At 48.8% G+C, this 26,814-nt stretch overlaps 1 protein-coding gene across 2 annotated transcripts in view; it reads left to right on the plus strand.

Moving 5' to 3' along the window:
- ARHGEF17 (Rho guanine nucleotide exchange factor 17) overlaps nucleotides 1–24,285 on the plus strand; it is a 187,394-nt gene extending 163,109 nt beyond the window's left edge. For both annotated transcript variants that reach the window (XM_072993452.2, XM_072993451.2), the window contains exons 10-21: nucleotides 434–552; nucleotides 2,139–2,352; nucleotides 3,721–3,794; nucleotides 6,029–6,222; nucleotides 7,135–7,385; nucleotides 8,119–8,368; nucleotides 8,974–9,060; nucleotides 11,715–11,782; nucleotides 13,354–13,502; nucleotides 15,560–15,734; nucleotides 18,758–19,015; nucleotides 20,449–24,285. In XM_072993452.2, coding sequence (XP_072849553.2) covers nucleotides 434–552; nucleotides 2,139–2,352; nucleotides 3,721–3,794; nucleotides 6,029–6,222; nucleotides 7,135–7,385; nucleotides 8,119–8,368; nucleotides 8,974–9,060; nucleotides 11,715–11,782; nucleotides 13,354–13,502; nucleotides 15,560–15,734; nucleotides 18,758–19,015; nucleotides 20,449–20,624 — 2,015 coding nt within the window. In that variant the 3' untranslated portion in view covers nucleotides 20,625–24,285. The remainder of the gene's footprint in view (nucleotides 1–433; nucleotides 553–2,138; nucleotides 2,353–3,720; nucleotides 3,795–6,028; nucleotides 6,223–7,134; nucleotides 7,386–8,118; nucleotides 8,369–8,973; nucleotides 9,061–11,714; nucleotides 11,783–13,353; nucleotides 13,503–15,559; nucleotides 15,735–18,757; nucleotides 19,016–20,448) is intronic.
- The last annotated feature ends 2,529 nt before the right edge of the window (nucleotides 24,286–26,814 follow it).

Here is a 26,814-nt window from a genome sequence, read left to right on the forward strand (position 1 = left end):
ATTTCCCCAAAAATAAGACAGGGTCTTATATTAATTTTTGCTCCAAAAAAACACATTAGGGCTTATTTTCAGGGGATGTTTTATATTTTTTGCATCTACATTGATTCAAATACAGTCATGTCTTCTTCTTCTGGTTGCTGCACAAGGATGGAAGTTGGGGTTTCACTGAACTGGGGCTTATTTTTTGGGGGTAGGGCTTATATGACGAGCATCCTGAAAAATCACACTAGGGCTTATTTTCAGGTTAGATCTTATTTTCAAGGAAACAGGGTATCTTTAGGTCTCTCTAAATGCAAACTTTTACAAGTCAGGTAATTCAAAAGGAGGTGAATATTTGTAAAAATGTTGCCAGCCACCACTGTGTTGCTGGTGGACAGCCGTCCTCTGATCACTCCCCCATGTGATATTTTGTGCGATTTCTGCCTGGCTTCAGGGGCCTCTCAGTCCACCAACCGTGAGAGCATCCAGAAAGCCATCTCCCGGCTGGACGAGGACCTCAGCACTCTCGGCCAAGTCAGCAAGCTTTCGGAGACCCTCAGCTTCCCCCACCAGGTGAGAAAGATTGCCGTAAGGGATCAGGGAAGTACAGATATAAAAAAAAAATAGAAAGGAAGAAAGTGGCCAGAATCCATGGCTTATGCCTAGCACCAGAAGGCTGGTGATATAAATCTCAGCAGCAAATTGCTGCTGGTTAAGACGTTGGTGCCCCTTTTCTCTTGTTGCACACAAGTCATGCCACTTCGAACATGATCAGAAATGGAAACCTGGTCCTTTTCATTCCACAGCAATTTAGCACTGAAATTTACAGCATCGGATTTAATGCTGCCATAAGTAACAGGATTCTAGCCGCTCACATTCAGACAAATAGAAAACATATGATGCAGCCACAAGTCAGTCGTAAAATGTATTTTGGAATTAAAAACAGGAGGAACCAGTCTGAAAGGTGTATGAAAGAATCCCACCGCTGAGGTCCCACTGCTGACTTCCTGCCTGGCCCCCTCCAGTTAAATACTAGCGCTTGTAGAAATTGTGTTTTTCAGATATTGTAACCAGTTTGCTGACTTACCGATCGAATACTACATTTAAAAATAAATAAATAACATTCTTCAAAAGATGGATTAACTTAAGCTTTACTCCACATTATTTTTTAAATAATAGCCAGTGGGTTGGACTGAAATGGGGCTGCTTTACCCGTTTCCAAATTGCACACCTGGTAGATTTCAATCTGCACATCACCGATATTGTGCATTTCTAGGCAAGATGGGACCAAGAGCAGGGCCATGCTTAAGATGCAGACAGGCTCAGAGGTGGTCTGGGACCGCTGCATGAAATAATATTTAAGTCTTGCATCACCCAAATTGATTGGTCAGTTCAACTTGGTGTGCGAAACCCAGTCTTTCCGATTCCATTCCTTTTTTTACGCTCGCTGTTTCTTTACGGTTTCCAAATCACAGCATAGTTTTTCTCCCGCCCAAACTTGGGCATGTCGTGAGAATGGCTGACGGTTGGATTCCAAAAGATCTCCTATATGGAGAATGAGTGCAGGGAAATCGCCCCAGAGGGAGACCACAGCTGAGATACAAGATCTGCCAGCGGGATCTGAAGGCCTTAGGAATGGACCTCAAGAGATGGGAAACCTTGACCTCTGAGCATTCAGCCTGGAGGCAGGCATAAGGGCCTCTCCCAATTTAAAGAGACACTTGTCCAGCAGGCCGAGGCCAAGAGGCGGTCCTGAAAGCAGCAAAACCAGGGAGCTGGACAGGGGACAGATTGTATTTGTCTCCAGTGTGGAAGGGATGGTCCCTCTCGAATTGGCCTCCTCAGCCACACCAAACACTGTTCCTAGTCCTCCATTCAGAGCACATTACCATAGTCTCTTGAGATGGAAGGATGCCTACAGGATTTTCTCCTGCATGGCTTAGACCAAAACCATACCCGATGTGATAGACCTGGGAGAAAAGGGAGGCTGTGCGTGGAACTAATGTCTCCTGTAACCTCATCTTTACCTTAGTTCCTCCACTCTCAGAAAGCTAGGGGTTTCAGCTCTGCCCGTTCTCTTAAGCAAACCACCCACTACCCCTCAAGTTGAGGATCTTGTCCCTACTGATGCGAGTCTCTCTGTCCGTGCATTTCTCCAGAGCCTGGACGACGTCATCAAGGACCTGATGGCTGCCATCCACCGGGAGCTGGCCGAGAAGCAGTCCCTCTCCTTCACCATGTCTTTCCCCCCAAACAAGATGGAGCTGACGGTCACCAAAGCCGACAGCACAGAGTCCTACATCTTCGAGTTTCCCAATCCGGACGCACGCCACAGCTTTGAACAAGCCTTTGAGGACACTAAAAAGAAACTAGGTAGCTCATTTTGAGAATTGGGTTGTTGGACAGGGTTGCAAGAGAGCCATCCAGGCAACAAAGTGGCTCACCCTATTAATCTGTCTATCTATTCACTCATTCTTTCATCCATCTGTTCATCCTCTCATTCTTCAATCCATTCACTCACTCACTCACTCACTCACTCACTCACTCATTTTCTATCTATCTATCTATCTATCTATCTATCTATCTATCTATCTATCTATCTATCTATCTCTGTCTGTCTGTCTGTCTGTCTGTCTGTCTGTCTGTCTGTCTGTCTGTCTGTCTGTCTGTCTATCTATCTATCTATCTATCTATCTATCTATCTATCTATCTATCTATCTATCTATCTATCTATCTATCTATCTATCTATCTATCTATCTATCTATCTATCTATCTATCTATCTATCTATCTATCTTTGCCCTGCCTTTCTCCTTAGAAGGACCCAAGGTTGCTACGACAATTAAAAGGCAACATTTAAAAGCTAAAAACAGTGGGTGTGCAAATATGTTAAAAATAATTAAACAAGTATTATTTGGAACATAGTCAGTAAAACCACAACCAAAAGCACCATTTGAAAACAACAGAGCAGGACCATCCATTCAAAAAGAAATTTTATTTTGTTATTTATTTACTTTATTAGATTTATACCCTGCCCATCTAGACAGATAGTCTACTCTGGGCGAAAACAAACTCAGGCTGCCAGTCACTAAGGAAAAGCCTGCCTGACGAGAAAGAGAAATCCCCAGGTGTAGAAAGCTAGCACATTGCAGGGAAGACTCAGCTGCAGTGCTTGTTCCTGACATGATCACTTTCTCTATGCATGGATCGGGCCTTTGATTATGGATCCATTCTCCACCTGCAGCCTCAGGTCGTATTGTCTGGGTCCAGGGCTGTCCTGGCATATTTTTGCATCTAATTTATTTGTTCTCAAATAAATAGAGACAATAGCTAGCTGTCCTCCCAGGCTGCGTTTGGCTTCTCTCCACCCAGCTAAGAGTGAATCATTCTCTGTTTTGATTCTGCTTTTTTCTCTCTCTGGAGGGACCCATTATTTGTGGTTTGTTTTGCTGGAGGTTCCTTCCCCAGCAAATGCCAGCTCAACATTGATGAACAAAGCGTGAGGTTTTTACTCCCGGCCAAGTTGGCCTTCTGGGTCTACCTTTTGCGGAAAGTGTGTTGTTTGTGAACGTCCCGTTCGCTCAAAATAGCAAAGACAGTTAAAATGTTTGTGAGCGTTTGCATGACGTTACAGCAGCTGAACTGGTCGACGGGCCACAGACAGGGGAACACAACATTTGAGACTGTTTTCCTGCCGATCCTAAAGGCATTGTTTCTCTTTTGCTTTGTTCCTGGCAAGCAGCTTCCAGCAAAAACTCCCTGGATCCTGAGTTCCTGAAGGCAATTCCCATCATGAAAACACGGAGCGGGATGCAAGTAGGTACCAAGCCTTGTCCCCAGAGTCAGCTTTCGTTCTCGGTCCCTCTTCCCGCATGACAGTAAAGGCTCTGTTGGCCAACAGCGTACGGGATGCCCCTACCGTGCACTTTGCTGCTGTTGGTCGGCCTGATCTTGAAATGAAAACATTTCCCAGTGGGTTAACAGTGCTTCTGTCCAAAATCTCAGAGATGACCTCTGAGCGTTTGCTCCAATCTCAAGCAGACCGTTTTCGTGAAAATTTTCGTAAATTGGACCGTTCCTTTATCCTAGGCAGGATAAGAATAACCATGTGCCACATTTCGAGAACCGCTCAGGTTTTCCTTCTCCTCTTTGAACAAACAGCACCGTGTCCGAAAAGCACACATTTCATTTTGGTTACTGCTTTAAATGACCCGCAGAACACCTCGTTGGCATCCATTTAAATCTACTGCACTTTGAATGAAGACTGCAGCAACCCATGGTTTCTTATTTCTGGAAGACCCCTATTTAGCCATCTTAAAAGATCTTCCAAGTCAGCTGCAGCTTCTTAACTCATAGAGGCCCTGAAAAGTAGATTTGAAATTCCGCCAGTAGATAGGCAGACACATAGAATCTGCACAAGAGAAGTACCCTAAGAGAAGTTCAAAAAGCATGATGGCCTCTATAAGATGGTTTTGCTCCAGCAGGTGGGTGCGGGAGGAGCGAAGAGGGCGTATGGGGAAGTCGGACAGAAGACATCTCTGCTTCCTTTTGAATGGCTGCAGAGAGATGGCAGTGAGATGGAACCATCTCTGGGTTAGGATCGTAGCCGTCTTCAGGCACAGGTGAGCAGATCTTTGGCACTCCAGATGTTTTGGATCCCAGCTCCCAGAATCCTCACCTGAAATGACCGATGATAAAGGACCAGGGGAATGGTAGTCCAAAGCATTTGGAGTGTCAAAGGTTTCACCGCTCCTGCCCAAAGGGGACAGTTTCTGATCCGCTGATGCTTGAGGGGAAGGGAAAAGTCTGGAGGCTTATTCTTGCTGCTGATGTACTGCCATAGAGTTAACAAGGATGGTGAACCAGAGCGTAGACATCTTCCGCCTTGGAACTATAACTCCCAGTCAGCAAGGTTCCTGGCTGTGCCGGCTGGAGGGATTCGTAGAAATCTGAAAAGTGTTATTCTATCTCCCTTCAGTCTTCTTTTCTCAAGGCTTTCAGTCTTTTCTCCTAAGGCTTGATTTCCAGCCCCCTGATCATCCTTGTCTCCCTCCCCTGAACTTGCCCTAGTTTGTTAGCATCTTTCTCAAAGTGGACTCAAGGTCAAGGGGAACCTTTACCTTTACCTACCTCAGTCTGACAGCTGTAGCTGATGGATCGCTCAGTGAGCCAGCGATCGAGAGTTCGATTCCCCCCACTGAGCTTCCTGGGAGTCAAGCCAGCCTGTTTGGCCATTTGCGCACCATCCCCAGAAGAAGAGAAGAGGTACCACTTGCGAGTATAGTGGTGCCTCGCTTAACAATGTTAATTCGTTCCAGCGAAATCGCTGTAGAGCGAAAACATTGTAAAGCGAAAATAAAAACCCTATTGAAACGCATTAAAATCCGCTTAATGCATTCCAGTGGGCTAAAAACTCACCGTCCAGCGAAGATCCTCCATACGGGGCCATTTTCGGTGCCTGTCTAGCAAGGAATCCGTCCTAGAAAACAGCGGGGACCATTTTCTTCAGCCGGCATCCATTTTGGGACCCGACGATCAGCTGTTCGCTGATCATCGTAATTCGAAAAATCAGTTCCCGAAGCGGGGAACCGATCATCGCACAGCGGATTTTGCCCATAGGAAGCATAGTTTTGCGATCGCTTTTGCGATCGCAAAAAAGGCATCGTTAAGCGGATTCATCGTTATGCGGGGCAATCGTAAAGCGAGGCACGACTATACACTTTACCTAGTAATTACCTAGAAAGAGTTGCCATGAATCTGAATTTGACGGCACATGATGATTATCATCAGCCCATCCAAGGACCTTTTTTCAGGTTCTGTAGTGAATGTTCCCTACCTTCTTTTCAGCCTCAGGACCCAGGGCTGATGAAATCCGTCTTGCCCCAGTCCTGAAGCAAATTCTTCAGATTCACGGCAGCTCTTTCCCTTGGTGCCGAGGGTTGTGGGAGGAGAGGGCATTTATTTGCAAAGGTATTCGCCTGCCACAGGCAAAGCCTTTCCAGTGGCGAGGGTGCCTCCAATAACTGCTTTCTGTTCCGGCCGCCCCACAGTTCTCCTGTGCCTCCCCAAGTCACAGCAACCCCGAGAACGCCTACGAGGTCTGGGTGTGCAACAGCGACGGCTACGTCGGCCAGGTCTGCCTCCTGAGCATCAAGAAGGAGCCCATCGTGGAGGCGTGCATCGCCGTTTGCTCCGCTCGGATCCTGTGCCTCTCTTCGGTGCCCGGCCTCAAGAGGACGTACAGGTACCAGAGCAGGAAGGCAAAGAGAAAAGGGCTTTCTCCTCCAAGACCCAGGTGGGCCGGAGTGGGGTAAGGGAGAAATGCCCTATTGGGCTGCAGTTCCCAGAATGCCCCAGGAGCCCCATGGCCGGGAGTGAGGGATTCTGGGGACTGAAGTCCGGAGAAGTTACATTGGCCAGCTGTGCCTCTGACTCCAGCCGGGGGGGTCCACCTGCAGCCCTGGAAGGCTGTTTCTGAAGCTTCCTCCCCCCAAATCCCTTGCAAAACCTCCAAGAGGAAAAGAAAATCAAAATATTTAGTGGGTTGCGGTGGGGGCAGAAGAATTTGCTTTTCTGCTCTTGGACAGCAGGAGATGGGGGTGGGGGAATAAGAAGCAGATATCCACTCATGTCCTGTTTTTCGCATAATTGAATTTACTTAATCAAATGAATGAATTAATTAACTTAAAATATTTATACCCCACCGTATTCCTTTAAAAAAAGAGACCCAGGTGGCTTACAGTAGTTAAAAGCCGGCTAGATTCGACCTCATTAGGTTCTATGAGTTTTTGTGGGGTGCTTGTTTTTAAATCTCTTCCCTTCACTGTGGTGCTTGCCATTGGCCAGCATTTCTTCCCACCCTAAGCTGAGTGCTGAGCCGCATAATGCGCTGATTCATGTGCGGCGGCTCTAGCCCGTCAGAAAGCAGGGAGCGCCATGCCTTCCTCAATGCCTGAGTCACCCCAGGTAATTCCGCTGCTGGTGGTGGTCCTTGTGTCCTGAGTTTTAATCCTCCCGGGTCATGAGAATCCTGGATTCCGCTCTTCCCCCAATCCCAGACGTCTCGTCATCTCTGGATTCTGGTTTCCCTGTTTTGTGGTTAGATTCAGCCCCCTGTTTTTCCCCTCTTTCTCTTTCTGCTTCGCTTGGCACCCAGGGAGCGACCCACGTCTCTGGCCAGCCCGTCTTCTGAACCAGTTCACGCCGCACTGGATGAAGCCGTACCGCAGCAGTGCTTGCACATTTCCATATCCGGGTCTTCTCTGGAGCTCTCGGAGCCTGTGGGCAGCGCCAGCCGGGAACTGGTGCCCTTCGACAGCGACGACACGGATGATGAGTCCTCCCCGAGCCCATCTGGCACCCTCCAGAGCCAAGCCAGCCACTCCACCATCTCCTCCAGCTTTGGAAGTACGTGGGGTTGGCAGACCCTCCCGCTTCTTTTCTCCTTTTTTATAATTGTTCCCTTTTTAATCCTCACAGACTTCCTAACCCACCTCCCATGACCTGGAAAAAGTATAAAGGATCTGCAGGAGATCCGTTTCAGGCCCCCAAACAGACGCTGGAGAACAGACCTAGCGCGCGCTATGCATTGGTTGGTCTCTGGTTCCCTCTAGTGGCCAGCTGTGCCAAATACACCCCCTGGGAATACCGTATTTTTTCTGTGTATAACCCAGAAGTAAAAAACCTACGGTAAGTGGGACTTAGCAAGTGCAGGGGGAAAGGAATCCAGGCCCTGCAGGATCACTTTGATCCCTGCTTTCCTTTCCACTTGTTTTTGTTCTTTCCTCAGCTTACTTCCATGTATAAGGCGACCCTCAATTTTTATTCTAAAAATTTTAGACAAAAGTATAGTCTTATATACGGAAAAATACGGTACATACAAATCGGTATTTCTGGGTTTTTTTAATTTAGCATTTTCAACCAGCGGATAAGTGAATCAGCGGATACTGATCCCGTGGATAAGGGGTGGTCCTACTGTAGGACCACTTCTGGATGCATCAGGCATGGTGATTTTGCATCAAAACAAATTGCAGACTGGGCCCCTGAACCCTCCAAAGTGACGCGCCCCGGAGCTGAAAAGTCATGTTTGGAAGGGCCCTTTTAACGAACGCCTCTGTCCCCGTCCTTTCTCCTTTGCTAGACGAGGAGGTCCCAAGCTCCAAAGACGTGATGGCTGAGACGACCAGTTCTGAAGAAGAGCAAGAATCCTCCGGTTTCCTTCCCGTTGCCCCAACGTTTGTCCAGAACCGGAACAGCGAGAGCCCCATGGACAGCCGGGCAATGAGACGGTCGAGTCGAGGGTCCTTCACCAGGGGCAGCCTGGAAGACCTGCTGAGCCTTGACCCGGAGGCCTATCAGAGTTCCGTCTGGCTGGGGACCGAGGACGGCTGGTAGGTTGACGGTGCCTTAGGATCCTTCGGTCTTGGGTGCGAAGGATCCCAGGCAGCCTGTGGTCCAAGCGAGGGGCTCCTCGCTCCATGCATATGTGGGCTTTCCTCTTCCGAACAGGGGCCGCCATTGGTAGCAAGCACCCATCTCTCTCTCTCTTTCTCTCTGTGTAAGATCCATTGGCCATTGATGGTTCTCCTGGGAGGTTGTGGAATGTTCAGCAGCATTCCAACACAGAGAGGGAAAGATCAACCGCAAAGTATGGAAGATCGGAGTGCTGGCTTTAGACGAAGTGGGCGATTACCATGGCCGCAATTCAGGGAGGCATACAATCCTAGAAATACAGAACTGGGAGGGACTCTGGAGGTCATCCAGCCCAACTCTAAGCCAAAGCAAGAAACCCATAGCTAAAGCATCACTGACTAGTGGGGCCCCCTCGCCTCCGATTAGAAACCAGCCACAAAGGAAAGGAGGCACCCACCACCCACTGAGGCTGGAGGGGTGACAGCAGCCTCTGCTAAGGCAGCACAGCAACCCCTTAGCCTTGCTTACTTTTTGAGACCCGTCCGCCATCTCCTGACTTTCCTCCCTCCTCTTTGGGTTCCAGCATCCACGTCTACCAGTCTTCTGACAACATCCGCAACAGGAAGAACAGCCTAAAGATGCAACATTCAGCCTCTGTGACCTGCATTTTGTAAGTCTCCAGCTACGGCCCCAAGTTACACTGATGTACCCAGGATGTGTCCATGAGCATCCCCAATCTAGCTTTGTGGGAGCCTCTGCGAGTCCCTGGCTCTTTTTTTTTGTTTGATCAAAGCCAGTTTCTAGTCCACATGATTTAAAATGTATACATTGTGGGGATATGAGAAATGATACACGCTCCCTTTTTTTTAGTATGAAGGACCATTCAGGTACTGTATTGTGATCGCCTCTCTTAATTTGAAGCGATATCACCCATGTTAGGGCTTTCCACCTCCCTGAGGACTAGACCCTTATTCATTCATTCATTCATTCATTCATTCATTCATTCATTCATTCAGTTTGTATCCCATTCCCATTAGTGTCACAGCACTACTCTGGATGGGTTACAACTTGCAAAATAGAAAATAAAAATATGAAACCAATAGCAATAACCCTAAAAAGAAAAACAGATGCTACCAACTAATCCCAGAGCAGATGGAGGAAAAGAGGGGAGGGAAGAAGAGGAGGGGAAATAAAAAAAAGGGGGGGGGAAACATGGTCAGCGAGGGTCTTAGTGGAAAGCCTCTCTGAAAAGCATCGTCTTGAATTGAGCTCCTCTAGAAGCAGGTTCCATAAGGTTGGAGCCACCACAAAGAAGGCCTTACCTCTAGGAGAGGGTTTATGGGCCTCCCTCAGGGTGGCCACCCGGAGGAGCCTCGACTGGGTAGATCTTGTGGGTCGGGCAGATGACCTTAAGGAGAGACACTCCGACAAGTAATACAGGCCCAAAATGTGGAGGACTTCGTATGTGAGTGTCAAAATCTTGAACCTGATCCGGGATGCCAGAGGCAGCCAGTGAGGCAAGCCAGAACTGGAGCAACGTGGTCAAATTTACTTGCACCAACCACCTGTCTGGGCTGCTGCATTCGGGAGCCACTGAAGTCTCCAGATCACGTTCAAGGGGAGGCCCACGCAGAGGGCATGGGAGTAGTCAGTCTAGGAGAGGACTGGGGCCTCCACCAACGTCCAGAGGGAGCCCTTATCTAGGTTGGGGTGAAGTTGGGCAATCAGCATAAGTGGGGTAAAGGCTGATCTGGACACAGCTACAATCTGGGATTCCCAAGAAAGAGCCGGGTCCAGAAGAATGTCCCAATTATGCACTCGGTCCCTAAACTTGGAGGGAAGTACTCTCCGGCCTGTTGGAGGTCTCTCCCCCTCCCCCCAGGAGCAAAATCTCTGTTTTGTCCGGGTTCAATTTGAGCCCGTTAACTCTGGTCCCTTCCAGTCCTGCCACCAGACCGGACGGCCTCCACTGCATGGCAACGGAGAGAAAGAGAGGTACGTGTCGTCAGCCTACGGACGACACCTTACTCCAAAACTCCCGGTGACCTCCCCCAGTGGCTTGACGTAAATATTCAACAGCACCGGGGAGGGTGTTGATCCCTGAGGAACCCCACCCCGAAGGATCCCAGGGGCCGACACCTCTTCCGCAAGCTGATCTCTCCGGACACGGCTCTCCAGGAAGGATCGGGGCCAGCTCAATGCTAGGCCCTCAATCCCAACCTCTTGAGAGCCTGTCCAGGAGGATCCATCGTCGGCGGTATCCAAAGCCATTGAGAGATCTAGGAGTCCCAGCGGGGTGCGTCTGCCCCCCCGTCAGCCTCCCTTCAAAGGTCGTCCTGCAGCGTGACCCGTGTCATCTCATGACCCCGCTGTGGCCTGAATCCAGACTGGAAGGGGTCAGGGCCATCCTGCTCCTCCAGATATGACTGCCGACCCTTGAGTTCATCTTTCATGCACCAAGAGGTACACGATGCATTTACTTCTGAGCCGCCGCAGTCCTATCGCTAAGCAGCGGATGCAAGTCAACCCGTGGAGGGTGTGATCCTGTGGGTCCTTTCGGGGAGAAAGGCAGGGTAAAATATTTAAAATAAACAAATATCGCTTACATTTTTGGACCGTTTCTGGAGTAGTCCAGGGACAGGCGATTTCCCGGTGATCATAGGACAATACCATCAACAGTGCTTCCGCCCAATGCTGATCCATGCCCAGGCTGGACTTTTTTGCTCCAGCAGAAAGGGTACAGTGGTGCCTCGCTAGACAGTTACCCCGCATGACAGTTTTTTCGCTAGACATTGGCTTTTTGCGAACGCTATAGCGATTTGCAAAACAGTGATTCCTATGGGGGAATTTCGCTGGACAATGTTTGGTCCCTGCTTCGCAAACTGATTTTTGCTAGACAACGATTTTGACAGCTCCCTCTGCGCTCGCAAAACGGGTGTTTTCGGGATCTAAGCTTCGCAAGACAGCTATTTAAACAGCTGATCGGCAGTTCGCAAAGCGGCTTTCCTATGGCCGATCTTCGCTAGACAATGATGATTCTTCCCCATTGGAACGCATTAAACAGGTTTCAATGCATTCCAGTGGGCATCAAATATGCCACCATCTCATCATTCTTCAGCGTTGCACGTATTCGTTTTCAGGAGAACCCGGAGCTTCCTTGATTTTACTGAGCTCAGGTCAATTCAATCTTTTTTAAAAAAATAAAAAAAATCAAGCATTTAAAGTATGAGCAGGAGGGACCTTTTTTTGACGTGGGTCTCGAGCAGCTCCCCTGCCCGTCTGCTCATTTCAGCCGATGTCGTAAAACCGTGCCTTTTCCCGCAGATACCTCGAGAACCAGGTGTTCGTGTCGCTGGCCAACGGAGAGCTCGTGGTTTACCAAAGAGAAGCAGGTAACGCGTTCAGAGGGGAAGCAGCTAACTTGGAGGCATCGACGTAAAGGGCAGCCGTGCGGTCCAAACCCAATAAAAATACAAATGCAAAAATAGGCAGAAGCTTTACAGAGTACTAAAATAAATCATCACACATTAAATGAGCTTTCATGGATTAAATGCCACTTCCTCGGGATGTTACCGGTGGGGAGAACTTGAAAGTCCAAAACTTAGAGTCCAAAAGGACACGACAAGATGGTTTCGGACAAAAGATCTGTTTCAGATGACGGCCAGATGGGGAGTTGTGCATATATACACACCTGTGCTTCTTTGGTTGTAGAAAAAAAACCCGCCTACATTTGCAACACTAAAACAGAAACCACTCACCTCCATCTAAGAGAGAAAGGCCTGGTTGGTGGCCAAGAGGGCAGAGAGAGGCAGAGAGAAGACCCAAAGGCAAACACTGAGTGCTCAAAGTAACCATGGGCACAAAATAAAAATAATCACAGGCAGATAATCTGTGGCAGGTAGCTTTGTAGGGGAGAGCGCAAGAGAGAGCCTAGGTCAGTTGCAGAGGGACATGCGAGGGATAGAGGGAGGATGAATGGTTCATAATTGGCACCCCATCGCTCATATGCACCCTCCCAGCTGATTGCCACTGGGCTAAGACAAGCCACGGGGAAAGGTTCCTGAAATAAACATGGCCGGCATGAATGTTTGCTTCGGGTTTGAGCGGTGATGGGGGGGGGGGGAGGACGGTTTTGGCACCGTGACACCCTCTGCCTCATTGTAGTCCTGACACTACCCCACAGAGTGAATGACAGGGCATAGAAAAGCCAGCCATGTCCGGGGATATCACTATTTATTTTATTTGTTTGATTGATGTTGTGCCCCATTTGGGAACGCCCTCTTCAGGTGCTTATTTTTCCAATCTTGGAAGGATGGAAGGCTGAGTCGGTCCTGAACCGGCTACCTGGAATTGAACCCCCGGGTGGTGGGCAGAGTTTCGGCTGCAGTACTGCAGTGTAACCACTGCACCACAATGTACCATATTTTTCAGTGTATAAGACTATACTTTTGTCCAAAATCTTTACACTAGAAAATTGAGGGTCATCTTATACATGGAAGTAAACTGAGGAGAGAACAAAAACAAGTGGAGGGGAAAGCAGGGATCAAAGTGATCCTGCAGCACTTTGATCCCTTTCCCCCTACACTTGCTAAGCCCCACTTAGATTTCTTAATTTTGGGTTAGAAAAGTGGGAGCGTCTTATATACAGAAAAAATACGGTACCAAGTGTGATGGGGCCGCTGTTTTCCGCATCCACTGAAGCTTCCACCTTGTCACTGAGAGGAGCCTTACAAAAATGCTGAAGTATGAGAAGAGTTTTCCTCCCCCCTTTATGGAAGCAGGGGCCTGATCCAGACTGCAGCTAGAGCCGAGGGCCCCGAGTTAGAAGTCTCCCTACCTCCACATCCACCACCCTTATATTGCACTCGGGAGGTAGTTCAGGCCATGGGTTGTCGGGTGTCGTGTCTGGCTTCCTGTTCCCTTTGCTTCTCTTGACCTCTTCCTCCCTCTCCAAATCTGGCAGGGCGTTTCTGGGACTGTCAGAACACCAAGTCCGTATCTCTGGGCTCTCCGGGCAGCCCAGTGACCAAGATGGTGGCAGTGGGCGGGAAGCTTTGGTGTGGATGCCAGAACAGAGTGATCATCCTCAATCCGGCCACGCTGCAGCAGGAGGTAAGGAGGACCATCGCTGCCCCCCCAAGAGTTCCTTGACCGCTCAGAGCTCGGAAGAGGGACTTAGAGGGGTAGGGCTGCAATCCAGAATTGTGACTTTTCTCCAAACTCCCGGCAGAGCCGTGCTGTTCTTTTCTACCTCTTGTTTGCTGGGGGATTCTGGGGGCTGTAGTCTGAGGTCCCTTCTCCATCAGAAAGCATTTTAGGATTGGATCCAGAAATGTTTTCTTTGGATCCTGGTGCATCATCAGATTGAAAAGAAGAATGGAGGAATGATCAGATTTGGGACAACAGCTGCAAGACTTTCTTATGTGAAATGTTGGAAACAGAACAAAGCACCGACAGGGGAAGAATGGGCATTTAAGGTGCCTGAACTAGCTGGGTTGGTGAACTTGTCGCCCTTAATTAAGGACAAGCCATTAACCTACTACTGAACAACTTGGAAGCCCTTATTGAATGGTCTGTTACATAAGGGGAAGAAAAATGAACTGGGGATCTATGGCTTTGAACTTTAGAGATATGGATAAGATATATTACTAAGGTGTCTTCTGAAATCCCAAATATGTACTGACTTTCATGTCAATAGTGAATATTGACTTTGGGGTACCCACTTTAGAGGAGTAACTGTTAGACTGAGTAACAAATGATGGGAAGTTCCAAAACATCAGTACAATACACACACACCCCGTATCTGCTGGGGATTGGTTCCAAGCCGCCCCCCCCCCCCCGGATACTGAAAAGCATGGATAATAGTAAACGCAGTAGGTAGGTAGGTAGGCAGGCAGGCAGGCAGGCAGGCAGGCAGGCAGGCAGGCAGGCAGGCAGGCAGATAGATTAGATAGATAGATAGATAGATAGATAGATAGATAGATAGATAGATAGATAGATAGATAGATAGATAGATAGATAGATAGATAGATAGATAGATAGATAGATAGATAGATAGATAGATAACATGGTACAGTAAAAGGAAAAAGCTAGAAATAATATTTTCATATGCATTATCAGAACTGGCCACTAGAGGCCATGCTATGTACTGTATTCTTCCCTTAAAAGTCTTCATAGCACAGTCTCTGGCTCCCTCTAGTAGTCAGTTCTGGTAATACATGTGAACGTTTTTCTGGATTTTTTTTTTCTTTTATTATCTTTCATATTTTCAGATTGTGGAGGAGTGAATTAGTGGATATAGATCCCATGGATAAGAGGGTCCTTCTGTAGTTTGCAAAAAATTGTAAAACTGATTTGCTCCTGCCCCCTTTCCCCTTTCGGTATCTCTTGTAGTAGAAACTTAATAAAATGCTTAAAAAGAGAACGAAAGCATCTCCTGAGACAAGGGACGAGGCCGAAGAAGTCCAAGGCCCTATTGCATAGCTTTGGGCTGCTCAAATAGGGCCACATAGGCTGGTGCTTGTTGTCATCCTTGATATAGCCCTCTGGGTGGCCTGTCTTAGGCTGCCTCCCCAGGCATGAAACCCTTTGAGAACGAGCAGAGCCTGGGAAAGTTATGTTTTTTTTTGGGGGGGGGGTGTTAAGCAGACAAAGAACAGTCCATGACGACGTCCCTGGGAACACGGGATGTGAATGATTCATGTTGCCACAGGTATGGGAAGAGGCGGTGGGTTAAACTGCTTTTAGAACGGCTCAGAGCAGCCTTCCTCAGCCTGGGCCTGGCTACAACTCCCATAATGGCCCAGGTAGCACCGGAATTGTAGTCCAGCATGTGTGGAGCATAGCAACTAGGGGAAGACTGGATAAGAGAAGGATAAGACTGTCTGTGGCTATTAGCCACAATAACTAAGCATGCCTGGGGGCTACAGCGTGGTTGAGAAGCAGCCAAGACAGCAGGGGGCCCAGCTGTGCGCCCGCTTTTCTCTGCTGTGGGGCTTCCCTTTGTGCCGTTGGCAGTCAGCTTGAAGCTGCTGCATTTAGTTTCCCACAATATCTTATAAGGAAAGGCTGAATCCCGAATCTTTCTCTCTCTCTTTCTCTTTTTCTCGTTGCTTTTGTCATTGGCTCCCCAAGGTTTTAAACTGAAGCCTTTCCCTTCTCCTCCGCAGCACACATTCCAGGTGGGGCAGGACAGTGGCCGCTCCGTCACCTGCATGGTCAGCTCCAGCGTCGGGGTGTGGGTCACCCTGCAAGGGAGCGCCCAGGCGAGACTCTACCATCCTGCCAGCTATGACCAGTTGGCGGAAGTGGACGTCACCCCTCCAGTCCACAAGATGTTGGCAGGTGAGGACCTTGGCTTTGGTCGAGCGCTCCTAGGCGCCAAGACGCAGCTTTGAATAAACTCTGCTTAGCTCAGGGGGTGGAGGTCTCTGGGGGCAGAAGCCAAAGGTTGAGAGTTCAATTCCCAGTTTGGGCCTCCTTGACAGGGGCTGGACTTGATGATCCCACAGGGTCCCTTCCAGCTGAGCAATTCTAAGGCAGCAGCGGTGGTGGCTGTCACTCAGTGTGTTTAGCTTCAAAGCAGAGATTGGCTAGCCAAAAACATTGTCAGGTGGAGTCAAAGAACGTAGGCAGGCATCTGTGAAGATGCTCAGTCCTTCAGGTGAGGTTATTTGGACGTTGAGTCATGGCAACTGGACTTTCTCTCTTAATAGGTTAAAAAGTTCCTCTACTCCTCCAAGGAGCTTCTTCAGTCTGAGGAGAGTTGGTAGGAGATCCCTTATATATCCTCCATGTTGATTTCACGTCTCCCTGGTCTGAATAGGCTCCTTAGAAGGACAAAGGGCTGGGGGTGAAGGATAATCCCACCTCTGCAGTCCTTCTCCACCCATTGTCATGCGTCATTAACAGTTGTTAACAGTGGCTTTTCTGGTGGGTGTGGCCCTGATCTTTCTGGGGATGGATGAAAGGGCAGCATGATAAACAGGAGACAGATTGTATCATTCAATGACCAAGACATACTCATTTTGGACTAGGGAGAGAGGTGGTTTGAAGGAGGGGTCAGGGAGACCATACATGTGCATATATCATGTTTCCCTGAAAATAAGACATGGTCTTTATATTAATTTTTGCTCGAAAGATGTATTAGGGCTTATTTTCAGGAAATGTTATCTTTTTTCATCTATAACAATCTACATTGATTCAAACACAGTCATGTCCTCTTCTTCTGGTTGCTGCACAAGGGTGAAGGACGGGGTTTCACTTCACTGGGTCTTATTTTGGGAGTAGGGCTTCTATGACGGGCATCCTGAAAAATCACACTAAGGCTTATTTTCAGGTTAGGTCTTATTTTGGGTGAAACAGGGTGGGAAATCCTTCGCTCAACAGGGGTGGAGGCCTTAGATGCAATCTATCTCCTGTTTATCATGCTGCCGACTATTAACAAACCATGACAACGGGTGGAGAAGGACTGCAGAAGGGGGATTACCCCTCAACCCCAGTCCTTTGACCTTCTTACAAGCCTGTTCAGACCAGGGGGTGGGGGAGAGAAACCAATGGGGAAGATCTGATCTAATCAAGGGTCTCCTACCAGCTCTCCTCAGACTAAGGAAGCTGCTTGGATGAGGAGCGAAACATTTCCATGTAATAAGAACGAGGTCCAGTTGCTTTGACTCAGCTTCCAGACAGCAGTGTTATGTTTTCCCTTCACTTTTAACTAGAGATGGGCGCGAACCTTGGTTCGTTGGTTCGTAAGTTCGTACACACGGGACCACTGATACTGTGGGTTCCCTTCTCCCGCCTCCCCGACTGGATCCCCCACTCACCAGGCAGTGTGCAGTCCTCTCCTCCTCCTCTTTGGCGGTTCAACTAATCACCAGCAGGAGCACAGGCTTCCCGGCCCCGCCTCCTGGGCTGCTTGCCCAATCAGACAAGGAGGCGGGACCATGTGCTCCTACCGGGGACTGGTTGAACAGTCAAAGAGGAGGAAGAGAGCATGTTCCGACGGGTGAGTGGGTCCATTGACAGGAAGGCATGGGAAGGGAACACGCACGAACCAGCGTGAACTTCCGAACGGAGTTTTGTGCCCATCTGGACGTCTAACATCAATCTTAAGAGCACTGCATGTATTCTTAAGGTGGGTAGGGTGCAAAATCAATCATTAAAACCACCTTCAAAGGCCATTTTTCGGAGAGGGGTGAAATGAGAGAGGGAAAGTGGGCTGGCTAGAAGTAAAAAAGAAAAGAAAATATATATATTTTACAGCCTGGCCTGGCTGCCACCTTAGAGCACATCACCCATCTCATCTGTGAAGAAGCGGTGGGGGTGTGGACTAGATTAAGGGCACTAAACGGGAAAGCTTATGTAAAGTTATTTAGTCTTTAATATACTTAAGAGAGGTTTGTCATCTCGGCTGACAAAGATGACTCACCCAAAAGGCGTAGGCATGCTTCATGATACAGCAGAAATGCTTCTCTCTTTAGCATCATTTTGAGGTGGTGTTTCCTCCTAGGCCACCTTCTTTTTTGGGGCGGGGGGGGTTGAGATTTAAGCTACGAGTTGCCTAGGCTAAATTCTCAGCCTACCCACGTGGAAATGCTTTACATGCATGAATTATATCACATCAGCCTTCCCCAAACTAGTAAAGCAAAGTTTGCGGCTTATACACTGCCCCATAGCACTCAAAGCCCTCTCTGGGCGGTGTTCAATTTAGCGATGCAAGCTATGCATTGCTTATCCACCCACCCACGCCCTGCAAGCTGGGCCCTTAATTTACTGACTTCAGAAGGACCGAAGGCTGAGTGAACCTTGGGCCAGGTTCCGGGGATTGAACCTGGGTTGTGTGAACGGAGTTTGGGTTGCAGTGCTGCAGTTTAACCTCTGCTCTGAGGCTGCACCTGTGTTGGACTGCAAACCTCCAGAATCCCACAGACTGATGGGCCTTGTGGTCCAAGAGAGCAAGTGGTAGCTCTGACCACCAAGGAGATCAGTTTCATCCAACCATTTGTGAGATCTCTCCGTTGAACTTTTTTCTTTCTTGCTCGAGATCCCAGTCAATGCCTCTATGAAATATTTTTTGCCTTGGAACTCTTCTGGATCCTGTCTTAACCAGCCAGGTGCCAGCTCCAGAGGACTGGTGCTCCAGCGGAAGACGAGTCCTCTCTTGAACCAAGGGGTTGGACTTTGGAAGAGCGATGTGTGTGTGTGTGGGGGGGGGGGACCACCCTAGTTTGAGAAACCAAGGATCGGTTCCCTCCAACCTTTTGTTGTAGATCTCCCCGTCAAACATTCTGGACCCATAAGGAGCGGCGTCTCCTAAATCCGTGTCAAGCCTGAGTATTCTATGTTTGTTTCCCTGCGTCTCACAGGGTCGGACGCGATCATCCGTCAGCATAAGGCCGCCTGCTTGCGCATCACCGCTCTCTTAGCGTGCAAGGACCTGCTCTGGATCGGCACCAGCGCCGGGGTGGTGCTGACGCTCTCCATCCTAGCTAACGCCGCTTCCTTGAAGGTTCCACCTCAACCGGTGGGTCTTCCCCAGGGACACACGGGCCACGTCCGTTTCCTCACGTCCATTGAACTTCCCGAAGGATTCGACATTCTCTTCCCTTTGCCCAGAGACCCAGGTAGGTTGACATGCAGCCCGCAGAGGGGAGGCCTGGTATGGGGAGCAGACGGTGGGAGATATTTTTGGATCTCGGAGTCCAGGGAATACTTCTGCAGACGTCTCCTGTGGCCCGGCGTTAAATGGGTCTTATTTATTGATTTAAAATTTACCAGGATATTTTTAAGCCACCTTTCTCCTTTTAAAAAAATGGACCCAAGGGAGATCATAACAGTCAAAAGGCAAAATTTAAGTTAGTAACAATGAGTATATCAGACTAAAAGGATCAAGGAATACAAAACAAAAAAAACATAAGCAACAATCTATTTGAAAAATCCCACTCAGGCGGCCGTTCATTCAGGGAAAGCCTGGCTGAAGGGATGCAGAAGGTTGGCAAAGATGGGGCCAGGCTGGCCTCCAGTGGGAGGGAGTTCCAGTGTCCAGAAACAATAACAGAGGGGGGCCCTCTCCCGTGTCTCCCCCAGATGTACCCATGAAGGTGGTGCAACTAAGAGAAAGGCCTCTCCTGATGATCTTAACACTGGAGGAGGCTCATAGAAGGAGATGCAGTCTTTGAGATAGCTTGGACCTAAGCCACTTAGAGCTTTCTAGGTTTTATAGGTTAAATAAGAATATAAGAAGAACCCTGCTGGATCTGGCCAAGGGCCTCTCTAGTCCAGCTCCCTGTATCTTCCAGTGGCCCCCAACAGATGTCTCTGGGAGCCCACGAGACCACTAGATGTACCTGTCTCCTGATGCCCCTCTTTTCCTGCATCTGGCCTTTGATGGTCCCTTCCTTCAAAGCCTGGAGATGATACATCTTCATCATGGCTTGTCACTTGCGATGGACTTTTCCTCCAGGAATCTGTCCGATCCCCTTTTGAAGGCATCTAGGCCAGTTGCCATCCCCACATCCACGCTGGGTCAAGAAATCTTTTCTTTGTTCTGTTCTCCCTCTCCCAACCCCCCACTGGAGTGGATGCCCCCCCCCCTCGGTTCTGGGACTACCTGAGGGGGTAAAGAGCTTCCCTCTCTCCACTTGATCCAGGTTGCACAGTGTTATCATTTGGGCGCATTCAAGACTAGTCTGAATGTTTCTTTGGTGGGGCCGTGTGAATTTGAGCTGATTTATTTTTTTAAGCCCAAAGTCTCGTAACCGCCCAGGGTTGCTGTGGGATTGCTTTAGGCCAGGGAAGGGAGGAACTTAACGATGTTAACCTCCCTCTCTCCCTGATTAAAAATGAAAGAAACAACAAGTTTCCCCCACACACACACACAACTACTGGGAATCTTCCCTGGTGCGCCTGTCAAAACTTCATCTGGTTGCTCTGTGGCATCCTTAAGGTGCAAATAAATATCCATGGTCTGCCTATGACCTCCCCATCGTAGAATCTCGGTTTGCTTTGGGCCACAAAATAAAGAGCCCTTGTTTCACCCCCACCCCCCCCACCCCAGGTACGGAAAAGTCCAACGACTTGGAGAAAAGAGATTCTGTGCGGCACCGAGCATCCAAGTCCAAAATGCTGGTGATCAGTGGCGGGGATGGCTACGAGGACTTCCGGCTCACCAACAGCAGCGAGACAGTGGGACGGGACGACAGCACAAACCACCTGCTTCTCTGGAGGGTCTGATCCATTTGGGGGAGAGAGGGGAGCCCCTTAGACAGACAGAGAGAGGGGTGTGGTATTTTTTTGCGAGAGACAGACAGACAGACACCACTCCAATTCCGTCCTTGCCACCGAACGCGTTCGTCTCGTCCTCCATCTTGAGTGTCTCGCACGTGTGCCTCCGACGGCCTTCCGGATCCCACGGCAGAGCGATTGAGAGGGATTGTGTAGAAAGAACCCTCGCCCAGCGCCAACAGACGCCGCCCTCTCTCCGCTGCACGACGTGTGCCTGCTGCTGTGTTTGAATGTCGAGGTGCGGGCCGGTGGGCGAAAGATCGGAGGAGAGCGTAGGTGGCTCCCGGTGGATGTCCGAGAGACCTTCTGGAGAACGTTCCCACAGAGGAAGGAAGCGAGAGGACCTGTCTCCTGCTTCGAAAGGGGAATGGTCTCCTTTTTGTGTCTGGCTTGGTCCGAAGTCTCCTGGGAATCCTGGACCTCCTTGTCTCCCCAGGACCTCCGAAGCCGGACATCAGGTTGTGTAGAGTAGACGATGCTCGGAGAAACCTTGGCGCCCATCTCCTTTTTCGCCTCCCTTTGCTTCCCCTCCACGTGTCCCTCAGCCGCTCCCCTGTTTTCCACCCCGTTGGTGAGCACGTGGCCACCTACTTAGCAATCCTCACACGAGGACCCGTTGCTCCACCCCATTGCCCTCAGAACACTGGGGGGACCCACTTCCCCCCCCCCCCCCGTTGCCAGCTTACACATCACCCGAAGGGGTGGGCGATGTGTCTGTGTGTGTCTTTTTAAAAATATGTGTATAAATAACCGTTATTTATTGGGGATTGTTCTGAGGAGGTGTTCTGGAAGGAGAGGACTGGGGAGATGAGGTCCCATCGTTCCTGAGCAGGCGACAAGGAGCTGGGGTGATGGGTTTTGGAGTTCAGTTAGAGTCCTCCATGATTTGCCCATAGGCTGTATCACCGCAAGTACGTACAGGGTTGTTAATCACACATTGGCATTAGAAGAAGCTCAGTATGTCGGTTGTAACATATTGCAGTTCTGAGGACCATCACTAACCAAGGTGGCTTCAGTTTTGTGTGTGTGTGTTTGTGTGTGTAAAAGAAGTCGGAGGTGGGAAAACGTTGATTCTTCTTGGGTTCTGTGAGGGTGGCCAGACCAAAAACATAAGGATCTGGGCAGGAGGCTTGTGCAATATTGAGCAGAATTTCCCAGAAATTCTGCGCATGCTCAGAGGCTGGGTCGCCAAGGCCTGGAGGCCCAGGCCTCACAGGAAGGCCTCCAGGGTTACCAGGGCAACTGTGCCCCATGTTGTCATGGGATGGAGAGAGCAGGGTAGACCGCCGTTTAGATCACCCTTCTTTGTACAGTATTTATTAGAGGTGTGCAGGTTTGGGAGTTTTGTTTTGTTTCTTAATTGCAACTGCTAGTTGCCCGGGGAATTTTGGGAGCTGTAGTCCAAAAAACCTGACAAATCTGCACACTTCTAGCATTTATGTTTTCCCTCCCTTCCTTCTTTCCTTCCTTCTTTCCACCATCAGCTCCTTCCTTCCTTCCTTCAATCATCAGCTCCTTCCTTCTTTCCATCCATCATCAGCTAGCTCCTTCCTTCCTTCCTTCCTTCCTTCCTTCCTTCCTTCCTTCCTTCCTTCCTTCCTTCCTTCCTTCCTTCCTTCCTTCCTTCCTTCCTTCCTTCCTTCCTTCCTTCCTTCCTTCCTTCCATCCATCATCAGCTCCTTCCTTCTTTCCATCCATCATCAGCTAGCTCCTTCCTTCCTTCCTTCCTTCCTTCCTTCCTTCCTTCCTTCCTTCCTTCCTTCCTTCCTTCCTTCCTTCCTTCCTTCCTTCCTTCCTTCCATCATCAGCTCCTTCCTTCTTTCCATCCATCATCAGCTAGCTCCTTCCTTCCTTCCTTCCTTCCTTCCTTCCTTCCTTCCTTCCTTCCTTCCTTCCTTCCTTCCTTCCTTCCTTCCTTCCACCATCAGCTCCTTCCTTCTTTCAATCATCCACTCCTTCCTTCTTCCTTTCTTCCACCATGAGCTCCTTCCTTCCTTTTTAAATTCCAAGTGGGGGTGGCCAGAAAAAAAAGAAGAAAAGCCAATTGAGCTTTTAATTTTTGCATATAAGAGAGACAAATTTGTTAGCAGAGGGTCAGCAGGGCCATAGGAGAAAACCTCCTTCTAGCCTCGAATGGATGCATTAGTACCAGCCTAGTTGGCTTCTGGCTGTGGTTATTGTAGAGTAAGGGGTCACCCACATGGGATATATGGGGTTGAGGTCGGGTGCCCTTCATGGAGGGGACCATGGGATGCTATTGCTGGGGCCATTTAGCGTGGGGTGAGAAGCTGGTGCACCTCCAAATGTTGCTATGCCACAACTGTGTGCATGCCTCACCTCCGATTGTGTGGGCCAGGTCTGATGGGGGTTGTAGTCGAGCAACATCTGGAGGGCTACAAGTTGCCTGCCTCTGGCTTTGCACTTTTGCAAATTTTGCTGTGTAAGGAGGGATCCTGGCCTCCTCCAGGAAGGAGCTTCTTATGCATGTTTATTCAGAAGTAAGTCCACGAAATTCAGTTTTGCTTCCTCCCAGATTAGTGTGGATCGGAGGGCACTGATGGTCCCCTTCGGGGAGGGCGCCTATTCAGGGTGACTTAAGGTACAAAATAAGGCCCTCCATTTCAAGAGAGACTTCGTCGATGTGCTCCCGGAGTAAAAGCTTCGTTTCTTTCTGAAATGGGACTCGGAAGCTACTAGCTGCTTAAAGATCGAGGCAAGAACTTGCCGAAGCTGAACGAGACATGAGCCAATGTTTAGATCCTGAAAATTAAAGTTGGCAGTCTGGGAGTGTCATGGTTAATATGTGTTTCGTAGTACCTTCACCATCTGAGAAATACCGCCTACGCTGCTTCGGCTTTCTTCTGTAAGAATGCTGTGGCTCATTGTGTGTGTATACTTGTGAACCAAGGAGGAAGTCCTTGGTTTGAACTCGCCACCTGCAGGGCCTTTGTTTGCTGTGTCTCTGCTAATTAACAAAAGAGACCTGCCCCTACTGGGTTGTCGTTAATGAGTACGACAGACTCATCACATGACTAGGCTCCATAGTTCTATGGGGAGCACATTGTTGCAGATGCGCCGGGAAGGGAGATTTTGCGCAGGGTCAGTCAGAAGGTGTGAGTTGTCAAGAATTTTCTGTTTGGAAAATTGTGCAGGTTGTACAAGAAATGTCTGAAACACCTTAGGATGCTCCGATTTCATCTCTTGATTTTACATCCCCAACGTCCACCACTAATTTTCCGTGTCGTATTTGAGACCTCGCAACAGCAGTCAGTCTTAGGCGCACACAAAGGGGCACATTTTCTCATGAGGCACAACATTTTTGCACATTCACAAGTTCAACACACATTCATTCAAAGAGATGCGTAAGTAGAAGCTTGAGACGGAGCTTAGAAAAGCTGCTTAAGGGGTTGCAATGCACAGAAATCCTGCAGTCTGCATGGCCCTTAAGCCATGCTGGCTGGTGGATTCTGGGAGCGGTCCAGAAATAGTAGCTTTTCCAAGCTCTGCTTCTTAAGGAGTCTCCCAATTGTCTTGAATCTGTCTTTATAAATCAGACTGAAGTGGACTTCTTCAGATCCCTGAGTAGCAGGTTATGGCCATTCCGCAGGTATTCGGAAGAGTGTTAAGATCACAGATGTGCACCGGAAACAAACAAGCAAATGCCTGTTTACACCTTTTTGGGTTTGCTAGGTTGCCAGCAGGCCGATCCATCTCTCTCTCTCAGCACCCAATTGCCACACCTACAAATTAAGAACATCGGATCTAAGGACCGTTCATGGTTAGAGCTGCTACGCTCATCACTTCTAGACCACTTAGCCCGGTGGTTCTGAAAACCGGGGTCCCCAGATGTTCTAGGGCTGCAACTTCCAGAAATCTTGGCCAGCACAGCGAGCGGCGAAGGCTTCTGGGAATTGCAGTCCAAGAACATCTGGAGACCCCAGTTTAAGAAGGACCGGTTGTCAGTAGTGGAAGGTCATGGAAGGGGTCCTTCAACCACACCTGATGGGTCATGCATCACCCGCCCTGTTTTACAAAGCCCTTGTCCGAGAGGGTGATGCTTGAAAGATGACATGATGGAGTCTAGCAAGTATTTGATCCTCTGCATGGTTTTTTGTTTTTAACTCAAGAAAAAAATCCCTCTATTGATTTGGAAAATCGTGCCCACTGGCGGACCCTAAACCAACCGATTGTCCTTTACACCTTGACCCTGAGCAGACCCAGAGTTAGGGTGACGCCATTCCATCTACAGAAGAAACAGGTGGAACACATGCACAAACCTCACGTTCCTCCCCTGGTCTCAAGGCAACCCATAAAAGCGACTTCCTCAACTTAACGAGCCTCACCAAAATTCTTACATCATTTGTGGGTCTATTTTGGGAGCCAAGCACTGGAACAGGTAGAAATTGGCTTATTAACGGCTCTGTGGCTTGGAAAGAAATAGATTGCACATGTTCTGGAAAAGGGACATGTTCGCTTGATGCCGGCAGGGTTCAGGGGCCTTCAGCTGTTCCACTCACAGGTTACTGAGATTTGTGTCGCTGCTATCGTGAGCTGTCCAGCTATCTGACCCCTTTGTTTCCCCTCCTCTGAACATCCACCTAACCAGGACAACCGGTCCTTCAACATTCAAGCGTAGACTTGCCCGTCGTCTTGCGCTCACCTCTCAGCAAACCAGACTGGAAGTGACCTGCTTCAGCCTTACGCAAATGGGGGCGAAGAACATGTGCTCTTTAAGGTTGGAGATGGACCCTAGTAGCGGGGGGAGCATCTCGCCACAAATTCGGGAAAACGGTCTCTCCATCATTGCGCCACAAAATGGTGATCACCCAAAAAAGAGAAAAACTTCATTTACAGGGATACATACAAAAGGCCGTTCTCACCTCTGATCAAATAGATCAGCAGGTTTGGAAAGACTGGATAGAAAACCTGCCGCACCTCTTTAACCAGAGACAAAAGTAGCATGGAGGCTCATTCCAGAAGCAGTCCGTCTCTCTGATTGCACAAACACCCCTTTTTTTTTCTTTTACTTGCATAAGAAAGTAGGTAAAGTGGGACGTGATGCAGGGAAACTTTTCTAATTTGTATGAGAGATCACAGGAATGTTTGTGAACGGGTGAGCTCCCAGGAAGCCGTACCAGTTGTCAGTTTTATGGATGCCAGGTTTGCTATTTTCAGGGCTCACAGTAGCCTTTCCCACATTAATAATAATAAAAAGAGGGGGATTGCATACCACAGATGGGGCTTCGGTCTTTCCTTAGTAAGTCGCTCTCTGCTACAACAAGGCATTGCTGCTGCTTCACCTTGTCTGTGGTTCACACAATGCAGTGCTTGCTCAGTGGAGTAGAGAAAGCTCTTTGTGCATGTTCAGAGGTGGTTTGGTGATTCGTGTCTTTAGCTGTGATGCTGTAAAGATTCCCTAGCTGAAATGAAGCCCCGATGTGTGCCAAAATAATGAATTTCCGAGATGCGGGATGTGATTGTAACGTCATCAGCATAGGCAGCCATTGATGCCATGATGGAAGCGATCCTAAGAGTTCCCCATGACTGTTTTCTCCCACGTACCCTTGTCGTTCTGGCACGGGTGCCGGCCGCCTCAGTATCAAGGCTAGCCAATTTCTCTTGTGCTTCCCCCCCCCCCACTCTAAAACTTCACCCTTGCCTCTTTCCTGTGAGCTTTACTGACTTCTCAGCTGCCGAAGTCTTACTGTAAATACTGATATATATCGCCTCCTCTGTACATAACGTCCCTGAGTCTTTCGATTGTCGATATGAATTTAATGGCATATTTTTATATACTTGTTTAAGGTTTCATGGGCACAGACCAGGCTGCCAAACACAGTTTTAAGTTATGATATCTATTAAACATTTGCATTAAAGATGAGAACAAGACAGGGAGGGGGGTTGAAGAAAACAGTGTGTTCCTTGAAAATAAAAGCCACCAATTCCAGTGAGATGTTAAGGATTATTCCTGGGGTTTGGTTTTATTTTATTATTTTCCTTTCGTCACTGTGGGTTCTTAGTCATTAAAGGTCACTGGTATCAGAACCCGGACTTCCGGTGTCATCTCTTCCTTGGTTTGCTTGCTCGGGTCGATTTGAACGAAGGGGAAAAGCGGAGATGAACTGTCAAGGAAAATCAC

Source organism: Pogona vitticeps, chromosome 3 (assembly GCF_051106095.1).
Source record: "Pogona vitticeps strain Pit_001003342236 chromosome 3, PviZW2.1, whole genome shotgun sequence".
NCBI classification, from domain to species: Eukaryota; Metazoa; Chordata; class Lepidosauria; order Squamata; family Agamidae; genus Pogona; species Pogona vitticeps.